Here is a 21,664-nt window from a genome sequence, read left to right as displayed (position 1 = left end):
GGCACAGGTCGAAAAAGTTCACATGCAACAAAATGAACCTTGAAGACATCATGTTAAGTGAAATGACCCAGACACAAAAGGACAAAAATTGTATGAGCTCATTGATTTTGAAATAATTAGATTAATCACACTCTTTTAGAGTCAGAATCTACAATACAGAGTACCAGACAATGGAGTAGGGGCAGCGAATGGGAAGTTAATGCTTAAAATGTAAAAGATCCCTGTTTGGAATAATGGTAGCACAACATTTTGAACATAAACAACAGCACTGTAATATTTATCTGAATGTGATTAAAAGACGAAACTTCAGATTGTGTATATGGTAACAATTTTTTCTTTAAACTCATGGATCAATGTGACGCAAAAACCCCTAAGGTAAACCATGGACTGTAGTTAATAATACAATTTATAAAAATGTGCTATCAACAATTGTAACAAATGTTCGACACCAATGCAAGGTGCTGCGGACTGGGTAGTATATAGAAATTCTGTATTTCATGCATGATTGTTCTATAAACCAAGAACTTCTCTAATAAAGAAAAATTCAAAATTTTTAAAAAAACAGCTAAGTATTCCTGCTTTTCTCTAGTAGGAAGATTTGTTGTCTACAAATGTCTGCATTAATATACAGAGACACGCACACTCTAGACACCTAAGAAAATATTTTATCTTCCTACCTGAATGTAATGTGTCAAAGATAAATTGCAAAAGCCCAAAGCCAAGACTAAATTCTCAAATGTGGGTTTTGCACAGGAAACTGAAGAACGACTCTTCTTAAAGCAACTTCCATCCAGGGCTCACCAGAACAGGCCGGAATCACCAGGTCCCTGAAGACTCTGAATCAATCAAGACGAGGCTTTGCCTTCCGGAAAAAGAACACCAACGGTTCTTCTGAAGGGTTTTATTTAATGCTGTCAATTAGAAAATGAAAACAATAGGGCCACACGCCTGACCACATTTTCCCACCAGCCTCTCTGCAGAGCCCAGCCGACCAGTTCTTGCCACAAGAGGTGCGGCTCCCCCAAGTAGAGGGCAGAGTGGACCCTGGCTTCTACAGGCAGACCGGGTGCCCCGCGACCCCAATATCGCCCTTTGACTCTACCGCCCCCGACGCACTACATCACTGACGCCCCTGACCCCGGGGCCCGCCCCTGACCCCGGGGCCCGCCCCTGACCCCGGGGCCCGCCCCTGACCCCGGGGCCCGCCCCTGACCCCGGGGCCCGCCCCTGACCCCGGGGCCCGCCCCTGACCCCGGGGCCCGCCCCTGACCCCGGGGCCCGCCCCTGACCCCGGGGCCCGCCCCTGACCCCGGGGCCCGCCCCTGACCCCGGGGCCCGCCCCTGACGCACTGCGTACCTACGCCCGGCCGGGCCAGGCTAGCAGGCGAAGCCGCGCTCTGACGCAAGGACGCAGCGATGGAAGCGACGAAAGCGACGGACGCTGGACACTTCTGCTTCCGGCAGAGGATTGGCACGGGAGGGTCTCCTGCGCTGGAACTGTCCTTTCAAATGGGTGCTGTGGGCTTGGGCGGACATACCAGGGGCATGGCTGCGGGCGAAGAGCGGGGACCAGCCCAAGGATGGGATTAGAGCTGGGAGGAGGCCCAGCACGGTGCTTGGATAGCAGAACAGGGCAGTGTGTTCACGAAGTTGAAAAACTATCACCACAATCAATTTTGAGAGTATCCTCATAACCACAAAAAGAACTCTTTTGCTGCTTATCAGGATTCATCTGTGTTGTATAATGAGTGATTTTTATTGCCAAATGATCTTCCATTGCATAGCTGAACAGCGTTTTACTCATTCATTCACCAGCTGATAAACATTTGGTTTGTTTCCACTTTCTGGGTATTATGAATACTGCTACTATGAATATTTATGAATGAAAATGTTTGTATTCTCTTTGGTATATACTTAGGAGTAGAATTAGGGAGTTATATGGTAAGTATAATATTTTGAAGAACCACAAGACTTTTCCAAAGTGGCTGCACCACTAAAAATCCCACCAAACAAACTAACATACTGCGCGCGCGCACGCACACACACACACACCGGCCCCAAAGTGGGGTATGAGTCCCAGAGGTGTAAACCTCCCTGGCAACATGGGACAGAAATCCCAGGATGAGCTGGGACTTGGTACCAACAGGTTGAGAAAATCTCAACAAAAATGAGGAAGAGAAAAATGAGACAAAATAAAGTGTCAGTGGCTGAGAGACTTCAAACAGAATCTAAAGGTTATCCTGGAGGTTATTCTTACCTATTATATAAATATCCCTTTTTTAGTTTATGGTCTATTAGAGTGGCTACAGGGAAGTACCTGAAACTGTAGAGCTTTGTCCCAATAGCCATGTTTCTTGAAGATGATTGTATAATGATACAGCTTTTGCAATGTGACTGTGTGATTGTGAAAACCTTGTGTCTGATGCGCCTTTCATCTACGGTATGGACAGATGAGTAAAAAATAATGTATAAAAAATAAATAATAGGGGAACAAAGGTTAAAATAAATTGAGAGACTGAAATATCAGTGGTCAATGAGAGGGAAAGGTAAGGGGTATGGCACGTATGAATTTTTTCTTTTTTTTCTTTTGCTGGAGAGATGCAAATGTTCAAAAAATGATCATGGTGATGAATACACAAGTATGTGATGATATTGTGAGCCATTAATTGTACACCATGGACAGAACGTCCGAATGTCAAGAATGATTGTATGTCAAGTATGTTGGTATGTCGGTTCATTGTTTATAATAAAAATATATATTTTAAATCCCACAAAAAAAATACAAAGATCCCAATTTCTCTCCATCCTTGCTAATATGTATCTTCTCTTTTTTATTTTAATCATCTTATTTACTGTGAAGTGGTATCTCGTAGTTTTGATTTGCATTTCACTAATGACTAATGCTATTGATCTTTTCTTCTGCTTATTGGCCATTTGTATGTCATCTTTGGAGAAATGTCTGTTCATAATCTTTCTCATTTTTTTAAAGTTACATTATTTGTCTTTTTATTGTTTCTTTATTCTGGATACAAGTCCTTTATCATATATACATATATACTGCAAATAATTTCTGCCATTCTGTGGGTTCTCTTTTCACTTTCTGGATACTGTCCTCTGAAGCATAAAAGTTTAGTGTCACCTGTGGTGCAAAAGTCCAATTTTGACAAAGTCCGATTTATTTTCATTGCTTTTGCATTTAGTCCTGATATCATATCTAAGAACCCATTGCCAATGCAAGCCCATGATTTACCCATGTTTTGTTCTGTTTTATAGCCTTTACCCTTGATTTATGTCTTTGATTCATTTTTAATTGAGTTAACTGTTACATATCATGTGAGGTAGGAGTCCACCTTCATTTTTTACACGTGGATATCCAATTGTTGAAAGACTATCTTCTTTCTTTCCTTCGAATTATCCCAGCATCCTCAGAAATCGATTAACCATAGATGTATGGGTTATTTCTGGACCCAATGCTACAGCACTGAGCTATATACCTACTCTTTAGCTAGTACCAAATGTTTTGAATACTGCGATTTTGAAGTAAGTCTTAAAAGTGGGACATGTGCCAGCTTGGAGTTGTTACCCAAGAAAAACATGTTCTTAGTCTTATTCTATTTCTTTATATGTGAATCATTATAAATAGCACAGTTTTAAGGTGTCATTTTTAAAGTGTGGCCACATGAATCAGGTCGGGCTTTAATACAATTACTGGAGTCTTTTAGAAGCAGAATGAAATTCGGACAAAAGAAAAAGCTACAGAAGGCAAGAAGCCAGAATTTGACAGAATACAGAAGAAAAAAGAGAAAATGCTGTAACGTGCAGTATCACAGAATGGAAAAGGCAAGAAACAAAAATCACCAACCCAAAATGCCACAGTCTCATGAGGAAGTATCACCTTGCTTATGCTTCTATTTTGGACTTTTCCTAACCCCAAAACCATAAGCCAATAATTTCCTATCGTTTAAGCCAAGCCATTGTACAGTATTTGTTTTAGCAGTTAGGAAACTAAAACAGTGCATCTCCTTGTTCTTTTTCAATATTGTTTGGGCCAGTCTCGTTCCCTTACAGTTCTGCTTAATTTTAGGAAAAGTATGTCAGTTTTCTCCTAAGAAGCCAGATGGGATTTTGATAGGGATTGTGCTTATTCTACAGATTAGTTTGGGGACTATTGCCAGCCTGACTGTATCAAGCTTCCAATCCATGTACACAGGCCATCTTCCCATTTATTTAGGCCTTATTTAATTTTTCAAGTGCCTTTTAACATTCACTGTACAAGTCTAGCATTTTTTTAAAAATTTATTCCTAAGTATTTCGTTCTATTTGGTGCTATTGTAAATGGAATTGTTTTCTTAATTTCATGTTTTATTGTTCAATAATAGTATGTAGAATATAATTGATCTTTATATATTGATCTTGTATCCTGCAATCTTGCTGAATTTTTTTATTAGTAATGCTTTTAGTGCATTAGTTAGGATTTTCTACATATAAGATCATGTCAAAAAGACACATAATCAAGATGATATTGTTTAAGACACTCTTAGGAAAGGTTCCCCATAGAGACAATTAAATAAAAGGTCACATTCCATTTGCTTGGAACTACGGATGATGATAGAGACTGGACAAAGACTCCACAAATGCAAACAAAGAATAAAAGAAAAAAAACTTCAAAAAAGAAGGTAGGGGTGGGCCACGGTGGCTCAGCGGGCAAAGTGCTTGCCTGCTATGCCGGAGGACCTCGGTTCGATTCCCGGCCCCAGCCCATGTAACAAAAACGGAGAAACAGAATACAATAAAACAAGAAAATGTTTAAAGATGTTTCCCTTTCTTCCTTCCTTCCTTCCTTCTATCCTTCCTTCCTTCTCTCTGTCTTTCCTTTAAAAAAAAAAAAAAAAAAAGAAGGTAGGAAATCTATTACAACCTACAAGGTCAGAATGCCTCCCTCACACTCAGCTCCACACAGTTACAAGTCACACAGCAGCAGCACCATGGCCTGGGCATCTCCTGCCATGATCACTAGAAACAGAGCCACCCATGGCAGTGAATTAGAGCCCCAGGCACATTCAGGCACAGGAAGTCAAGCCCACAAAGACCAAAGGTGCCACCTTAGCAATTAGTGAGAGTACACAAAGTAGTTTCAAGCAACAAAAATGACTCATGGCAGAACAGTTGGCAAGTGGTGTACACTCCCAACTCAGTCTTCAATTGATAGTGCATCTAAAAACAATTCATATTTCTGAACACTTACCCCATTTGTCTCCCTAGGGCAGGATATGCTAATGTGGAAGTTGCAGCACACAGAAAAGCCACACAGGATAAAGGAGAAAACTGTACCATAGTAAGTAGAGAAAATAGAGAATTAAAATCCTTAGTAAAAGGTGGCCCTGAACTTGGGAGAAAGTTGAGAAAATCATACCCACAAAAGTGGAAAATCTTTACAAAAACAGAATGGTGACCATGTTCTGTTGACTCGGACATGGTCCTGTCATCTGTCCCCATGGCAGAAGGCAAATCATCTCCAAATCTTGCTTCAAGATTGTATTGTATTCTTGCCTGTATTCTTTGGGTAGAGACCCACACATCACAACTACTTTGTTTTGGATTGTCATCCCTAGCTTACTCTGTGGCTTTTTAAAAAGTAGATTGTATTGTGAAATTCTGTGGTTGCTGGTGGCCAGTATCTGGATTTCCTTAGCTGTTTAAGATTTTGCCTCTTCTCATGAAAGTAGCACACATTAAATTAACTTATGTCTCTTATTACATGAGGTTAATATTGTGTTTTGTCCAAAACTATATTGACAAATATAAATATTATATTGTTTAATATAAATGAAGGAATGCAATAAACAGTAACTATACTTGGGGAAAATGCAAATGAGGCAAACTGTTAACAACTGGTGAATCTGGGTGAAGGGTATACTGGACTTATTTACACTATTCTAGCAATGTTTTCTCTAAGTCTGAAATAAGTTCAAAATTAAAACAAAGAGCCAAGAATAGGTAAGACACTCCAAAAAAAAACTGGCATGGGGAACAGTTTTACCAGGCATTAGGAAATACAAAAAAATTGTTATAACAAAGACAAGTGGTATGATGCAGAGATTAGACCAACTTGACCAAAGATGAACAACATAAAGTCCTGAAACATACCCAAACATATATGGAATTTTTTCAATGACTGATCTGGTACTGGAGGTGTTAGAAAAGGAAAACAAAACAGCCTAAGTACTTGCAAAGATGTTCATGACCATCAGCAATCACAGAAAGGCAAATAAAAAACACAATGAGAATAAGCGGTCCTTTAATCCTGTATAGATTATTGTTATGCCTGGAAACATCCTAGAGTTTATCAGATAATCAAAAAGTATTGGCAAAGTCCCCTGAGAAAGGGAAGAAAGACTACTGAACTATTAAGCCTTACCATTGGGGAATCCCCTGAAACTATGTCAAACTTTAGGGACATCCAAATCAATAGGTCATGCCCACAATCATGAGGGTTACTCTTGTGAAGCTTATGTAGATAGCAGAGACACTTAGATTACCTATAGGCATGCCTAAAAGTTACTTTTGGAGGACCTCTGTTGTTGTTCAGATTGGCCTCAGTCTCTCTAAGCCCGTGAAATCATTGCCTTCCCCCCTAAGTGGGACATGACATACAGGGGTGAAAGTTTCCCTGAAGATGTGGGAGAGGACTCCCAGGGATGAATCCAGACCTGGCACTGAGGGATCAACAATTCCATCCTGACCAAAAGGGGGAAAAGAAGTGTAATTAATCAAGTGGCAGAGAGAGTTCAAATAGAGTTAAGAGGCTACTCTAGAGGTTGCTCTTATGCAAGCTTCATGTAGACCTTGCTACCTATCATAACCTGCCAACTCCCAACCAGGATCATTCCAGCCAATCCTAAAGAACACCTAGGGCAATATATAAGATTCTACAAGGGTTTCAGGCACTAGAGTAACTTGCCAGAAACCTACAACCTCTAGATGGGTCCCTGGTCCAGATAAGTCCTGAAACCTAGCCCAGCCTCTCCAGAACATCAGTTCCATCCCCCTACCCCATATTAGTGACAGACCCTTCCAATGTCAAAAATTTAGAATTGTCATAGCCCAAACAACCCCAAAGAGATGTATGGAAAGATAAAAAATGACAGTGGAATTATACATAGAAGATAGGACTTAACAAGTGAATATGAATGCTGAATCATTAAATTGATATTTCCTTTAGTCTCCAGTATTTTAGAGCAGCTAGAAGTAAAAACCTAAAATTGTGACATTGTAATCCATGTCAAAGTTTGAAATATGTTCTACAACTAATTGTGGTGCTATTTTTGGAAATGTATAGCTTTTTTGTATATATATTATTGTTCACACACACAAAAAAAGTCAATTGCGACGATAAAAAAGTATTTAAGCCTTCCAGCCTCCTATATTCTGGAGCGGCTAGAAGGAAAAATATGAGAGAATTGTACAGTAGATTTATAACAAACTCTGGGATCTATCCTGTAACCACTTTTTGAAGAGTGTTTTGAAAACTATTGCTTTTTTATTTCTTTGCTTTGTATATATGTTATACTATACAGTAAAAAAAAGTTAAAAAAAAAACAACAGTGAGAGACCATCTCATAACAATGTTGAGTAGAGATTATCGTAACCTAATAAATATTGGACACAAAGATGAAGGAAATAAACTACAGAGGCATGTACCAATAATAGCAGCACCTATAAACAATTCAAAAACCACCTGAGGTAAGTAATATCTCATTATGGTATAGACATATAAGTAACAAAACCTATGAAGAAAAGCAAAGAAATGGCCAACACAGTTCAAGGAAGAGTTGTCCTCTTGAAAGGAAGATAACTAACACAACGTAATACAGAATACAAATGGTAAAGAAAAAAACGCTTTTTGTCTCCAATTTCTACCTAATTTTCTTCAGAACCTATTCAAGTGAGACTTTCGTCCATCCTGCTATACAGATCAGATTTACAAGTAGTTTCCAATGACTTCCATTGTCAAATCCCAATCCTTTTAACTCACCCAATCAGCATTTGGGAAAGTAGATCAGTCCCCACTCTCCCTTGGATTCATGGACAGCAATCTTAATTATCTTCCTATTTCATGGGCAACTATCTCTCAACCCATTTGCTAGTCCCTACCATGTTCCCAGCCATTCAAGTTAGAAGTGTCCCAGGACTTGCTAATCCTTGAGGGAAAGCATATATTAACACAGTTTTAAGTTTCATCTACACCCTAACTCAAATATACATCCCCAGCAAAACGAGCAGCTTACTTTTCTCATGTAACGAGTACATAAAAAAGCAGTCTAATGGCTGGTACAAAAACACCTTGAAGAAAAGTAGACCTGTATATTTAGCCACACCTTTATTATCTCTGACTTTTGTTTTCATCACACAAAACTTATCTTCCCAGCTCCAGGAAATGTACCTGATTATCAGGAAAGGGTGAAGGTCCAAGACAATGGATAAAAGAGAAAAACTATATGAGACTGCCCCCATTTCAACAGCTTTTCCAGAACCCACCACAATGACTTACACCTACTTGTCATTAGCAGAACTGGGTAACGGTTTCCCGTAAGTCCAAGGAAAGCTATAACATGACTTTTTTTTAAACTATGAACCTGAAGACAATCAGAATTTATTTATAAGAAACCAGGGGAAAATGGCTATTGGTAAGATGATTGGCAAATACCTGCCATACAAGGTCAGACAGAACTTCCCTATAAATAAAATAAAATTAATATTTTAAAGTGCCATCTATAAATCATTTGGAATTGCATTAGAAAGCAGAACTCACAAGCATTTATAAAATACTCTCACATTGCTAATTAAATACACACCTGAAAAACCTATAGTTCATTGAAGACATCATAATGTAAATGACAAAGTGTTCAGAGCTGAGCCATAATGGAAATATCACCATATGAACTGTGTATCACACAGCAAAAACCTACTTAAAGGACCTTTTAAAAAGCAATTACAGTTTCTAATATAAAACCACCTTAGGAAATGAAGGGGCAAACCATCTTCATTGAGAAAAAGACACAAAGAAAGACAACCTCATTTGCATGTCATTTATTTCAACTACTCCATCAGTATGACTTTTCCTTTGAACAAGTGAACAGCACTACCTTGAAATATCATTTCAGTATATTCTGAGTCTCTTGAGATATGAATTAAAACCATTTCCACATTTTTAGACCTTTCCTCCATAGTGAGTTTTCACATGTACAGTAAGATCTGTAGAAGGAATCAGCATTTCTCATATTCCAAACAATTAGTTTCGTTCCAGTGTGAATCATGTTACTAAAGGATGAAAGAAAAAGAGAGGCATTCCTACATTGCTAACATTCGTATTTTTCTTGTGAAATCATTAGAGAATAATAAGTGAGGCAGAACTAAAGCTTTCCCACTATCTTACCTTCATACAAATTCTTATTCACTAATACATGATATAGTGAAAGATTTGTCACATTTCTCACACTCATGCATTGTCTTACATGCGAAGATGTGAAGAATTTCTGAAAAAGTTCCCATATTTCTTACATTAATGAAGCATCTCTCCACTGTAAGTTCTTAAATTGGGTTGAGTTCTTAAACGACACAAGGGGTAAGTGAAGGCCTTCCTGTGTCCTTTACATTCATAGACTTCTAAACAAGGGTGGATTTAAGGGCTGAAGACTATGTAAAAACTTTACCAAATTCCTTACATATGGAGGTTTTTTTTCCAATGTGAGTTCTCATGTTACTAATACTTAAAAGCTGTATCTTATTCTTACCTTCATACAGGTTTTGTAGTAATTTTAGATGTGTAAAATAAGTAATGTTCAAATGAATAAGGATTTGCCCATCTTACTTAAAACAGGAAGATTTCTCACCCAAGTGTGAATTCTTCTTACCTATTCTGTAAGGGATAAAGAATTATAGCCTTTCCACATTTTTTAAATTAATAGTGCTTCTCTCACCTATATGTTCCTATAATTACATAAAGTATGAAAACTGAGGAAAGGTTTCTCATTTTCTTTAATTTTATTACATCTTTTCCAGATGAGTTTACATGTGAATGTGAAGGTCTGAAGAAGATCTAAAGGTTTTCTCACATACCTTAGATCGTAGATGTTTAGCAAGAGCCGATGACTGACTGAAGGTTTTCCTACATTCTTTACATTCATAAGGTTTCTCTCCAGTGTGTGTTCGCTTGTGAATATTAAGGCATGTGGAATATCTAAAGGCTTTCCCACATTTCTTACACTTATAAGGTTTTTCTCCAGTGTGAGTGCGCATGTGCATATTAAGATTTATAGAACGAGCAAATGCTTTCCCACATTCCTTACATTCATAGGCCTTCTCTCCAGTGTGAGTTCTTAAATGAGTTGTAAGTCCTGATGACTGAGTGAAAGCTTTCCCACATTCCTTGCATTCATAAGGCTTCTCTCCAGTATGAGTTCTTACATGCTGATTAAGCACTGAGGAATTATTAAAGGCTTTTTCCCACATTCCTTACACTCTTAGGGTTTTTCTCCAATGTGTGTTCGGATGTGTAAAATAAGTCCTGAGGAACGAGTGAAAGCTTTCCCACATTCATTACATAAATAGAGCTTCTCTCCACTGTGAATTCTTACATGTTTTGTAAGGTATGAAGAATGATTAAAAGCTTTCCCACATTCTTTACGTTCATACGGTTTTTCTCCAGTGTGAATTCGTATGTGTAAAGTAAGTCCTGTGGATCGAGTAAAGGCTTTTCCACATTCCATACACACATAGGGCTTCTTTCCACTGTGAATTCTCAGATGTTCTAAGACATGTAGAACTGGTGAAGGCTTTCCCACGCTCCTTACATTTACATGGTTTTTCACCAGTATGGCTTCTGATACGTAATATATGTCCTGAAGACTGCATGAAGGCTTTCCCACATTCCCTACAGACACAGGGCTTTTTTTCCCTGTGAATTCTTACATGTCCTGTAAGATGTGAAGAATTAGTAAAGGCTTTCCCGCACTCCTTGCATACATAGGTTTTTTCCAATCTGGGCTCTCACGTGTACCTTAAGGGATGATTGATTAACAAAGGCTCTACGTCAGGCATTGCATTCACACAGTCTCTCTCGTGTATGAGTTTACTTGTTCCCACTAAGAATTGGAAGCTGATTAGAGGCTTTTTCAAGTTGATACAATTCAGAAGTTTTCTCATGGAATTTCTTGTGCGAAGTATAAATAAATTTCTTTCTGAAGACTTTCCCACTTTCATTGTTATATATTTTTTCTCTAATGTGAGTTTTCATGCAATTCGTATGACAAGAGTGTTCAATAAAGGCTTTCTCACATTGATTAGAGGCATATAGCTTCTCTCCAGTGTTGCTGCTCTCCTGTTGATTAAGGTATGAATGATGACTAAATGCGTTCTCACATACATTATAGTAACAGAATTTCTCTCTCATCATAACTTTTATGTATAGAAAATATTGCAATGACTGGAGTTTTGCCATTTTATCCTATATAAACAGTTCCTGCTGTGTCCCTGAGAAATTTTTAAATGAATAAGATAATTAGGAAGGTAGGAGCCTGAATAATATTTTCAACTTCCACGGGTTTCTTAGAACGTTTTCTGATAATTATTTAGACTAAAATATGTTTCAAAAGACAAATATTTATATACAAAAGAATGTTTATTTATGGGCTTGCTAAAGAGAAAACAGGTTTGAAGTGAGTTCACAGTGCTCCACAAAAATCCAAAACAATCAGAAAATCTCTAGAGACTCAGCTTTCTTTGGGGTAAACACCATTTGTCTCATACATTTTTCATGGATACTGTGTTTCCAGTACTAATGGAGGAGGAAAGGAATTATCCTTGAAAATCTTACCAACTGTATTCCATTTGATGTTTTTTCACCAGAAATAACTCGATAAGGTGCTGATATCTTGGTTTTGAGTTGAAAATCCAATTCTGAAATAAAGTGAAAATTTTAGATCTGAAGAAAAATTGTTATAAATGAAGTTTATAATCATATAGTACAGGGAGTAATGTCACCAAAATGGCAAGGTAAGGAACTCTGGCCTCCATCCCACTACAAAAACATTGTAGTAACCATAAGAAATCTGTGGTGGCTACACCAACGTGAGATAAAGTAGACTTAAAAAAAAAACCTACAAGAGACAAAGAACAGTATATATTGGGGAAAAAAGTTAACACATCAACAAAATATAATAATTTTTAAAATATACACATCTAACAACAGAACCCCAAACTATATGAAGCAAACACTGACAGAGCTGGAGGGAGAAATAGTTCTACCATAAGAGTGGAAGACTTCAAAACTATATAAAACTCAAAAGAACATCAATGAACTGTCATAAACCAACAACAGCAAAATACACATTCTTCAAGAGCACACAGAACATTCACTAGGGTAGACCATATGTAAAGCTATAAAACAAGTCTTACTAAACTTAAAAAGACTGAAATCATACTAAGTATCTTCTCTGTAGAAGTGCAATGAAAGTAAAAATCAAAAAGAGAGAAAATGAGAAAAATTGCAAGTATGTGCAAATTAAACAACACTTTAACAATCAAAGTATTAAACAAGAAATCACAAGAGAAATTAGAAAATACTTCAAGGATAAATGGAAACAAAAATGCACACACCATAACTTATGGTATGCAAAAACAGTGCTCAGAGGGAAATGTATAGTTATAACAGCCTACATTAAAAATAAAGATCCCAATTCAAAAACATAGTCTCACAACTTAAGGAACAAGGAAAAGAATAGCAAATCAAATTGAAAGCTGCCAAAAGGAACTAAATAATTAAAATTACAGCTGAGATAAATAAAATAGAGAATGTAGCCCCGGCGTGCGGGCCCTGCAGAGTCGGCCGGCCGGCCTGGCTCCCCTCCCCGGCCCCGACGGGCTGGCGGGCTGCCCTGAGGAGGCGGGGAGGGGAGGACTGGGCCAGCCGGCGGGCGGGCTACCATGCCGAACTTCTGCGCTGCCCCCAACTGCACGCGGAAGAGCACACAGTCCGACCTGGCCTTCTTCAGGTTCCCGCGGGACCCGACCAGATGCCAGAAGTGGGTGGAGAATTGTAGGAGAGCAGACTTGGAAGATAAAACACCCGGTCAGCTAAATAAACATTATCGGTTATGTGCCAAACACTTTGAGACCTCTAGGATCTGTAGAACTAGTCCTTATAGGACAGTTCTTCGAGATAATGCTATACCAACAATATTTGATCTTACCAGTCATTTGAACAATCCATATAGTAGACACAGAAAACGAATAAAAGAATTGAGTGAAGATGAAATCAGGACACTGAAACAGAAAAAAACTGATGAAACTTCTGAGCAGGAACAAAAACATAAAGAAACAAACAACAGCAGTGCTCAGAACCCAAGTGCAGAAGAAGGGGGCGAAGAACAGGATGGAGATATTTTACCTTTAACTCTTGAAGAGAAGGAAAACAAAGAATACCTAAAATCTTTATTTGAAATTTTGATTCTTATGGGAAAACAAAACATACCTCTGGATGGACATGAGGCTGATGAACTTCCTGAAGGTCTCTTTACTCCTGATAACTTTCAAGCACTGCTGGAGTGCCGAATAAATTCCGGTGAAGAGGTTCTCAGAAGGCGCTTTGAGACAACAGCAGTTAACACATTGTTCTGTTCAAAAACACAGCAGAAACAGATGCTAGAGATATGTGAGAGCTGCATTCGGGAAGAAACTCTCAGGGAAGTGAGAGACTCACACTTCTTTTCAATTATCACTGATGATGTGGTAGACATAGCAGGGGAAGAGCACCTGCCTGTGTTGGTGAGGTTGGTGGATGAATCTCATAATCTGAGAGAGGAATTTGTGGGCTTCCTCCCTTATGAAGCAGATGCAGAAATTTTGGCTGTGAAATTTCACACTACAATAACTGAGAAATGGGGACTAAACATGGAATACTGTCGTGGACAGGCGTACATTGTGTCCAGTGGATTTTCCTCCAAAATGAAAGTTGTTGCTTCCAGATTTCTAGAGAAATACCCTCAAGCTGTCTACACACTCTGCTCTTCCTGTGCCTTAAATATGTGGTTAGCAAAATCGGTGCCTGTTATGGGAGTATCTGTTGCATTGGGAACAATTGAGGAAGTTTCTTCTTTTTTCCATCGGTCACCGCAACTACTTTCAGAACTTGATAATGTAATTTCCGTCCTTTTTCAGAGCAATGAAGAAACGGGTAATGAACTGAAGGAAATTTGCCATTCTCAGTGGACAGGCAGGTATGATGCTTTTGAAATTTTAGTGGAACTCCTGCAAGCGCTTGTTTTATGTTTAGATGGTATAAATAGTGACACAAATATTAGTTGGAATAACTGTATAGCTGGCCGAGCATTTGTACTCTGTAGTGCCGTAACAGATTTTTATTTCATTGTTACCATTGTTGTTCTTAAGAATGTCCTATCTTTTACAAGAGCCTTTGGGAAAAATCTCCAGGGGCAAACCTCTGATGTCTTCTTTGCAGCTAGCAGCTTGACTGCAGTGCTGCATTCACTAAATGAAGTGATGGAAAATATTGAAGTTTATCATGAATTTTGGTTTGAGGAAGCCACAAATTTGGCAACCAAACTTGATATTCACATGAAACTCCCTGGTAAATTCCGCAGAGCTCAGCAAGCTAACTTGGAATCTCAGTTAACCTCGGAGAGTTACTATAAGGAAACCCTAAGTGTTCCAACAGTGGAGCACATTATTCAGGAACTTAAAGATATATTTTCAGAACAGCACCTCAGAGCTCTTAAATGTTTATCTCTGGTACCCTCTGTCATGGGACAGCTCAAATTCAATACGTCAGAGGAACACCATGCTGACATGTACAGAAGTGACTTACCCAATCCTGACACACTCTCAGCCAAGCTTCATTGTTGGAGAATCAAGTGGAAACACAGAGGAAAAGATATAGAGCTTCCATCTACCATTTATGAAGCCCTCCATCTACCTGACATCAAGTTTTTTCCTAATGTTTATGCTTTGTTGAAGGTCTTACGTATTCTTCCTGTGATGAAGGTTGAGAATGAACGCTATGAAAATGGACGAAAGCGTCTCAAAGCATACCTGAGAAACACTTTGACAGACCAAAGGTCAAGTAACTTGGCTTTGCTTAACATAAATTTTGATATAAAACATGATTTGGATTTGATGGTGGACACATACATCAAACTCGATACAACTAAGTCAGAGCTTCCTACAAGTAATTCAGAAACCATTGAAAATACTTAAAAGACTTCATTTTCATCTTACGTTTGGACATCTTACATCTTACATGTGAGGTGTATGTAAGCTGCTTAATCACTGACTATCTTTGCCTATAGGTCTCCCATTGAATACATTAGTCATTAATAATCTACCTATTTAAAGGGCCCCTGTTTGAACTCTCATGCTTTGAAGACCCATCTGTTCTTTCAGAAGATAGCATTGAAAGTGCCACATATCATTTTTGTGTGATCTTTGTTAGTGGCACTCTGGAATTACTTTAAGTCATTTTAGATATAACATTAATCATCACTGTGGATCCAGTTTCAGTCCACTTATCAGTACTCTGAAGAAATAAATTTTGAGGAGATGTGGAAGGAAGGAATGCATTTTGTAAAATGTTAAAATGAGGCTCACAGCTGACTAGTAGAACTTTTAAGTATGTTATTAAGAATCTGAATTGGACAGTTAAGGGAATTACCAGAGAGTGAGAGAAACTAAGCTTGTCAAACAAAGATTACAGTATAGATTTTGTCTTTATCAAATGAACCTAAAGGAACAAGTTACAGTTAAAAGTTTGAATGCCTTTTTCCACATCTGGCTGTTGCTGTTTACATTCCTTTGTTGAGCCTACACCTTCATAAACTTTTTAGCAGGTATGTGTTGAACACTTCTGTTTCATGATCAAGACAGAATCAGAAGCCATGAATACTGATAGCTGATTTGTCTCTTTTCTTCTATTTCCATGACTATATCTACTGCCTCACCTTGATTTATAAGCAAAACCTGGGAAACCTACAAAAATAAGTGTTTTGTGGGTTATCTAGGAATAATACAGAAAATATTGCTGTTATTTTTGGTGAAGAAAATCAATTTTGTGCAGTTTATTTCAATCTAAATAAAATGTGAATTTTGTTTAAAAAAAAAAAAAATAGAGAATGTAACAGCAGAGAAAATCAATGAGACCAAAACTGGTTCTTTGAAAAAACTGATAAATTGACAAACCTGTAGCTAGACTGACCAAGAAAAAAAAAAAAGAACTGCAGTTAGAAAAATCAGAAATGAAAGTGGGGGCATTACAACAGAATTGCCAAAACCAAAAGGGTTATAGGGGAATTATATGAAACTGTACACCAACAAACTACATACCTAGATAAAATGAACTCATACCCAAAAAGACACGAACTATTGAAACTGACTCAAAAATAAACATACAATCTATAATAAGCAGAGATTGAATCAGTATTCAAAAATCTCCCAAAAAAGGAAAGTTCAGGACTAGATGGCCTCAATGGAGAATTCTACCACACACTTAAAGAAGACCAATAGTTTTCAAACTCTTCTCAAAAATAAAAGATACGGGAACACTTCCTCACTCATTCCATGAGGCTGAAATTATGCTGATACCAAAGCCAGAAAAAATCAACTCAAGAAAATAAACTATGAATGAAAAAACTTCATTAATAATGACCAAAAAATCCTCAATAAAATACTAGCACCCCCCCAAAAAAAAATTAAAATAATACTATACCAAAAAAAAGACTATGAATTTAATAGTGTGTGTTCTGACTACTCCACCAAAGACTGTTTCCCAGTCTCACTCCCTAGTCTCAGGCCTCCCTATTTCCAGACACAACAATATTGAAATCAGGCCAATTAACAACACAATGGCGTCTTGAAAGTGTTCAAGTGAAAGGAAGAGTTGCACATTTCCCACTTCCAATTAAAAGCTAGAAATGATTATACTTAGTGAGCATGGCATGTTGAAAGGCTAAAAGCTAGGAGTCCTGCACCAGTTAGCCACATTGTGAACGCAAAGGAAAGTTTTTGAAGGAAATTAAAAGTACCACTCCAATGAACACATGAATGATAAGAAAGTGAAACTCTTATTGCTAATACGAAGAGACCTTTTCATGTCTTGACAGATCAAACCAGCTACAACACTCCCTAAGGCAATTCTACAAAGATTGAGACAAGTGAGTAAGCTGAAGAAGAGAAGTTTAAAGCTAGCATAGGTTGGTTCATGAAGTTTAAAGAAGGAAGCTATCTCCACAGCATAAGAGTGCAAGGTGAAGCAGAAAGTGCTGAAGTAGAAGCTGCATGTTATCCAGAAGCTCTAGTTAAGATAACTAATGAAGGTGGCTACATGAAACAACAGATTTTCAATGCAGACAAAGCAGCCTTCTATTGGAAGAAGATGCCATTTAGGACTTCCACAGCTAGAGAGACATCAATGCCTGGCTTCAAAACTTCAAAGGACATGCTGACTCTCCTGTTAGGGGTTAATGCAGCTGGTTACTTTAAGTTAAAGCCAAAGCTCATTTACCATTCCAAAAATCCTAGGACACTTCAAACTTCTGGAAAATCTTCACCATTTCAAATGCCATTACGAACATTCATGATTCAGGGGAGGAGGTCAAAATATCAACATTAAGAAGAGTTTAGAAATTGATCCCAGCACCCATGGATGACTTTGAGGAATTCAAGACTTTAGTGGAGGAAGTAACTGCAGATGTGGTAGAAACAGCAAGGGAACTTGAAGCCAAACCTCATTTGACATTCCAAAAATCCTAGGACCCTCAAGAATTATGCTACATTTACTCTGTTCTATAAAAGGAACAACAAAGCCTAGATGACAGGTCACCTGTTTACAACGTACTTAACTGAATATTTTAAGCCCACTGTTGAAACCTACTGCTCAGGAAAAAATGATTTCTTTCAAAATATCACTGCTAAAGTATTTAAGCCCTGTATTCTGGAGCAGCTAGAAGGAAAAATATGAGAGGATCGTACAGAAGCCCATGACAAATCTGGAATCTGTCCTGTAACCACTTATTGAAGAGTGCTCTGAAAACTATTGCTCTTTTATTTCTTTGCTTTGTATATACGTTATACTATACCATAAAAAAAATTTTTTTAAATCACTGCTCATTGACAATGCATCTTGCCATCCAAGAGCTCTGATTGAGATATACAATGAAATTAATGTTTTCATGCCTGTGCCAGTTTGAAAGGATTTATGTACCCTAGAAAAGGCATGTTTTAATCCTAATCAATCTTGTGGGAACAACCATTTCTTCTAATCCTTATTCAGTACTATATAGGTTGGAAACTTGATTAGGTTATCTCCACATATGACTCGGCCAGTTGTGGATATTAAACTTGATTAGATGGTGATGTATCCCCACCCATTCTACATGGGTCTTGATTAGTTTATTGGAATCCTATAAAAGGAGACATTTTGAAGAGAGTCCCTTTTTTTTTTTTCCGCATGGGTAGGCACTGGGAATTGAACCCGGGTCTCTGGCATGGCAGGCAAGAACTCTGCCTGCGAGCCACTGTGGCCCACCCAGGAGTCACCTTTGAGAATGAGGAAACAGCCAAAGAAACATGACAGAAGGACAAGAGAACCACAGAGTCCATCAGCCAGTGACCTTTGGAGATAAAAAAGGAAAATGCCTCCTGGGGAGCTTCATGAAGTAAGAGGCCTAGAGAGAAAGCTAGCAGACACTGCCATATCTGCCATGTGGCCTTCCAGCTGAGAGAAACACTGAACATCATTGGCCTTCTTGAACCAAGAAGGTATTTAAGGTATCTTTCCTTGGATGCCTTAGATTGGACTTTCTATAGACTTGTTTTAATCTGGACAATTGCATAGCCTTAGAACTGTAAACTAGCAACTTATTAAATTCCCCCTTTCTTAAAAGCTGTTCCATTTCTGGCATATTGCATTCCAGCAGTTAGCAAACTAGAACAATGCCTAATACAACATCCATTCTGCAGTCCATGGAACAAGGAGTCATTTTGACTTTCAAGTCTTATTATTTAAGAAAGATATTTTGTAAGGGTATAGCTTCCATAGATAGTGATTTCTCTGACAGATCTAAGTAAAGTCAACTGAAAGCCTTCTGCAAAGTTTTCACCATTCCAAATGCCATTATGAACATTCATGATCCATGGGAGGAGGTCAAAATATCAACATTCAGAAGAGTTTAGAAACTGATACCAGCACTCATCGATGACTTTCAGGAGTTCAAGACTTTAAGGGAGGAAAAAACTACAAATGTGGTGGAAACAGCAAGGGAACTAGAATTAGAAGTGAATCCTGAAGACTGACTGAATTGCTGCAATCTCACAATAAAATGGTAACAGTGTAGTGGAGAGCCTGGAGGGAATTGCCTGAAAATGTAGTGCTGTGTTCTAGTAGCCATGTTTCTTGATGATGATTGAACAATGATATAGCTTTCACAATGAGGCTCTGTGAATGTGAAAACCTTATGTCTGATGCTCCTTTTAGCTACTATATCAACAGAAGAGTAGAACATATGGAATAAAAATAAATAATAGGGGGAACAAATGTTAAAATAAATTCAGTTTGAAATAGTGGTAAATGAAAGCGAGGGGTAAGGGGTATGGTACGTAGAGTTTTTTTTCTCTATTATCATTTTATTTCTTTTTCTGTTGTCTTTTTATTTCTTTTTCTAAATCGATGCAAATGTACTAAGAAATGATGAATATGCAACTATGTGATGATATTAAGAATTACTGATTATATATGTAGAATAGAATGATTTCTAAATGTTTTGTTTGTTAATTTTTTTTGAATTAATAGAAAAAGTTAAAAAAAAAACGGTAACAGATGTGGAGTTGGTTCTTATGGATGAACAAAGAAAGCGGTTTCTTGAGATGGAATCTACTTGTGAAGAAAATGTGAACATTATCGAAATGACAAAGTATTATATAAACTTAAGTTGCTAAAGGAGCTGCAGGGTTTAAGAGGATTGACTCCAATTTTGAAAGATGTTCTAGCATGGTTAATCCTTTCAAACAGCACTGCATGTTACAGAGAAATCCTTCATAAAACGAAGAGTCAGTTGATGCAAAAAAATTTCATTGCTGTCTTATTTTAAGAAACTGCCACAGCCATCCCAACTTCAGTAACCACTAACCTTATCAGTCAGCAGCCATTAACACTGAAAAAAGTTATGATTCACTAAAGGCTCAGATGATAGCTAGCCTTTTTTTTAGCAATGAAGTGTTTTTAAATTAAGATACATACATTGTTTAATTAGATGTAATGCTATTGCACACTTAACAGACTACAGCAAAGTGTAAACATAACATTTATATGTGTTGGTAAACCAAAAAATTTGTATGACGTACTTTGTGACGATATTTACTTTACTGCCATAGTCTGGAACAGAAATCAGAAAATCTCCAAGATATGCCTATACACAGAAAATTAGGTGACACTGCTGAAAGAAATTAAAGATGACATAAATAAATGGAAAGACATCCATGCTCATGGATTGGAAAAATACCACTAAGATGTAATTTCAGCCTAGAACAATCTACATTTTCAGTGAAATCCCTATAAAAATTCCAGCTGCATTTTTTGCAGAAATGGAAAAGCTGAACCTCACTCAATTCATATGGAATTGCAAAGGGCTGAATAGCTAAAACGATTTCAAAAAGGAGGAACAAACTTCGATGACTCATGATTCCTGGATGTTCTAACTTACTACAAAGCTATGGTAATTACAAATGTGTGATATTAGCATAAGAATAGACATAAAGAACAATGGAAAAAAATTGAGAGCTCAGAGTAAAATCAACATTGACTAAGGCCAGTTAATGCTCTATAATGGTGCCAAGTCCATTCAATACGGAAATAATAGTCTCTTTTATTTTTTTATTTTTTTTTATTAATTAACGGAAAAAAGAAATTAACCCAACATTTAGAAATCATACCATTCAAATATGCAATCAGTAATTCTTAACATCATCACATAGATGCATGATCATCGTTTCTTAGTACATTTGCATCGGTTTAGAAGAACTAGCAACACAACAGAAAAAGATATAGAATGTTAATAAAGAGAAAAAAAATAAAAGTAATAATAATAGTAAAAAAAAAAAAAAACCTATAGCTCAGATGCAGCTTCAATCAGTGTTTTAACATTATTACTTTACAATTAGGTATTATTGTGCTGTCCATTTTTGAGTTTTTGTATCTAGTCCTGTTGCACAGTCTGTATCCCTTCAGCTCCAATTACCCATTATCTTATCCTGTTTCTAACTCCTGCTGGACTCTGTTACCAATGACATATTCCAAGTTTATTCTCGAATGTCGGTTCACATCAGTGGGACCATACAGTATTTGTCTTTTAGTTTTTGGTTGGACTCACTCAGCATAATGTTCTCTAGGTCCATCCATGTTATTACATGCTTCATAAGTTTATCCTGTCTTAAAGCTGCATAATATTCCATCGTATGTATATACCACAGTTTGTTTAGCCACTCTTCTGTTGATGGACATTTTGGCTGTTTCCATCTCTTTGCAATTGTAAATAACGCTGCTATAAACATTGGTGTGCAAATGTCGGTTAGTGTCTTTGCCCTTAAGTCCTTTGAGTAG

The 21,664-nt window shown here is 37.6% G+C and overlaps 2 protein-coding genes and 1 pseudogene across 3 annotated transcripts in view; 1 reads left to right on the top strand and 2 right to left on the bottom strand.

The window, feature by feature from the left end:
• The window catches only part of LOC143650738 (zinc finger protein 556-like), a 124,937-nt gene extending 123,779 nt beyond the window's left edge, over positions 1–1,158 (bottom strand). For both annotated transcript variants that reach the window (XM_077121900.1, XM_077121899.1), the window contains exon 1: positions 678–1,158. The gene's annotated coding sequence lies outside the window, so the exon portion shown is untranslated. The remainder of the gene's footprint in view (positions 1–677) is intronic.
• Positions 1–21,664, bottom strand: part of ZNF846 (zinc finger protein 846) — a 112,163-nt gene that overhangs the window by 71,582 nt on the left and 18,917 nt on the right. The window contains 5 exon segments of the mRNA XM_077121901.1: positions 10,120–10,503; positions 10,506–10,812; positions 10,814–11,035; positions 11,037–11,380; positions 11,876–11,958. Coding sequence (XP_076978016.1) covers positions 10,120–10,503; positions 10,506–10,812; positions 10,814–11,035; positions 11,037–11,380; positions 11,876–11,958 — 1,340 coding nt within the window.
• On the top strand, positions 12,950–15,654 carry LOC143650734 (52 kDa repressor of the inhibitor of the protein kinase pseudogene; annotated as a pseudogene).

This window comes from Tamandua tetradactyla, chromosome 11 (assembly GCF_023851605.1).
Source record: "Tamandua tetradactyla isolate mTamTet1 chromosome 11, mTamTet1.pri, whole genome shotgun sequence".
NCBI classification, from domain to species: domain Eukaryota; kingdom Metazoa; phylum Chordata; class Mammalia; order Pilosa; family Myrmecophagidae; genus Tamandua; species Tamandua tetradactyla.
The sequence above is the reverse complement of the archived record's forward strand: the minus strand, read 5'-3'. Positions and strand labels throughout refer to the sequence as shown.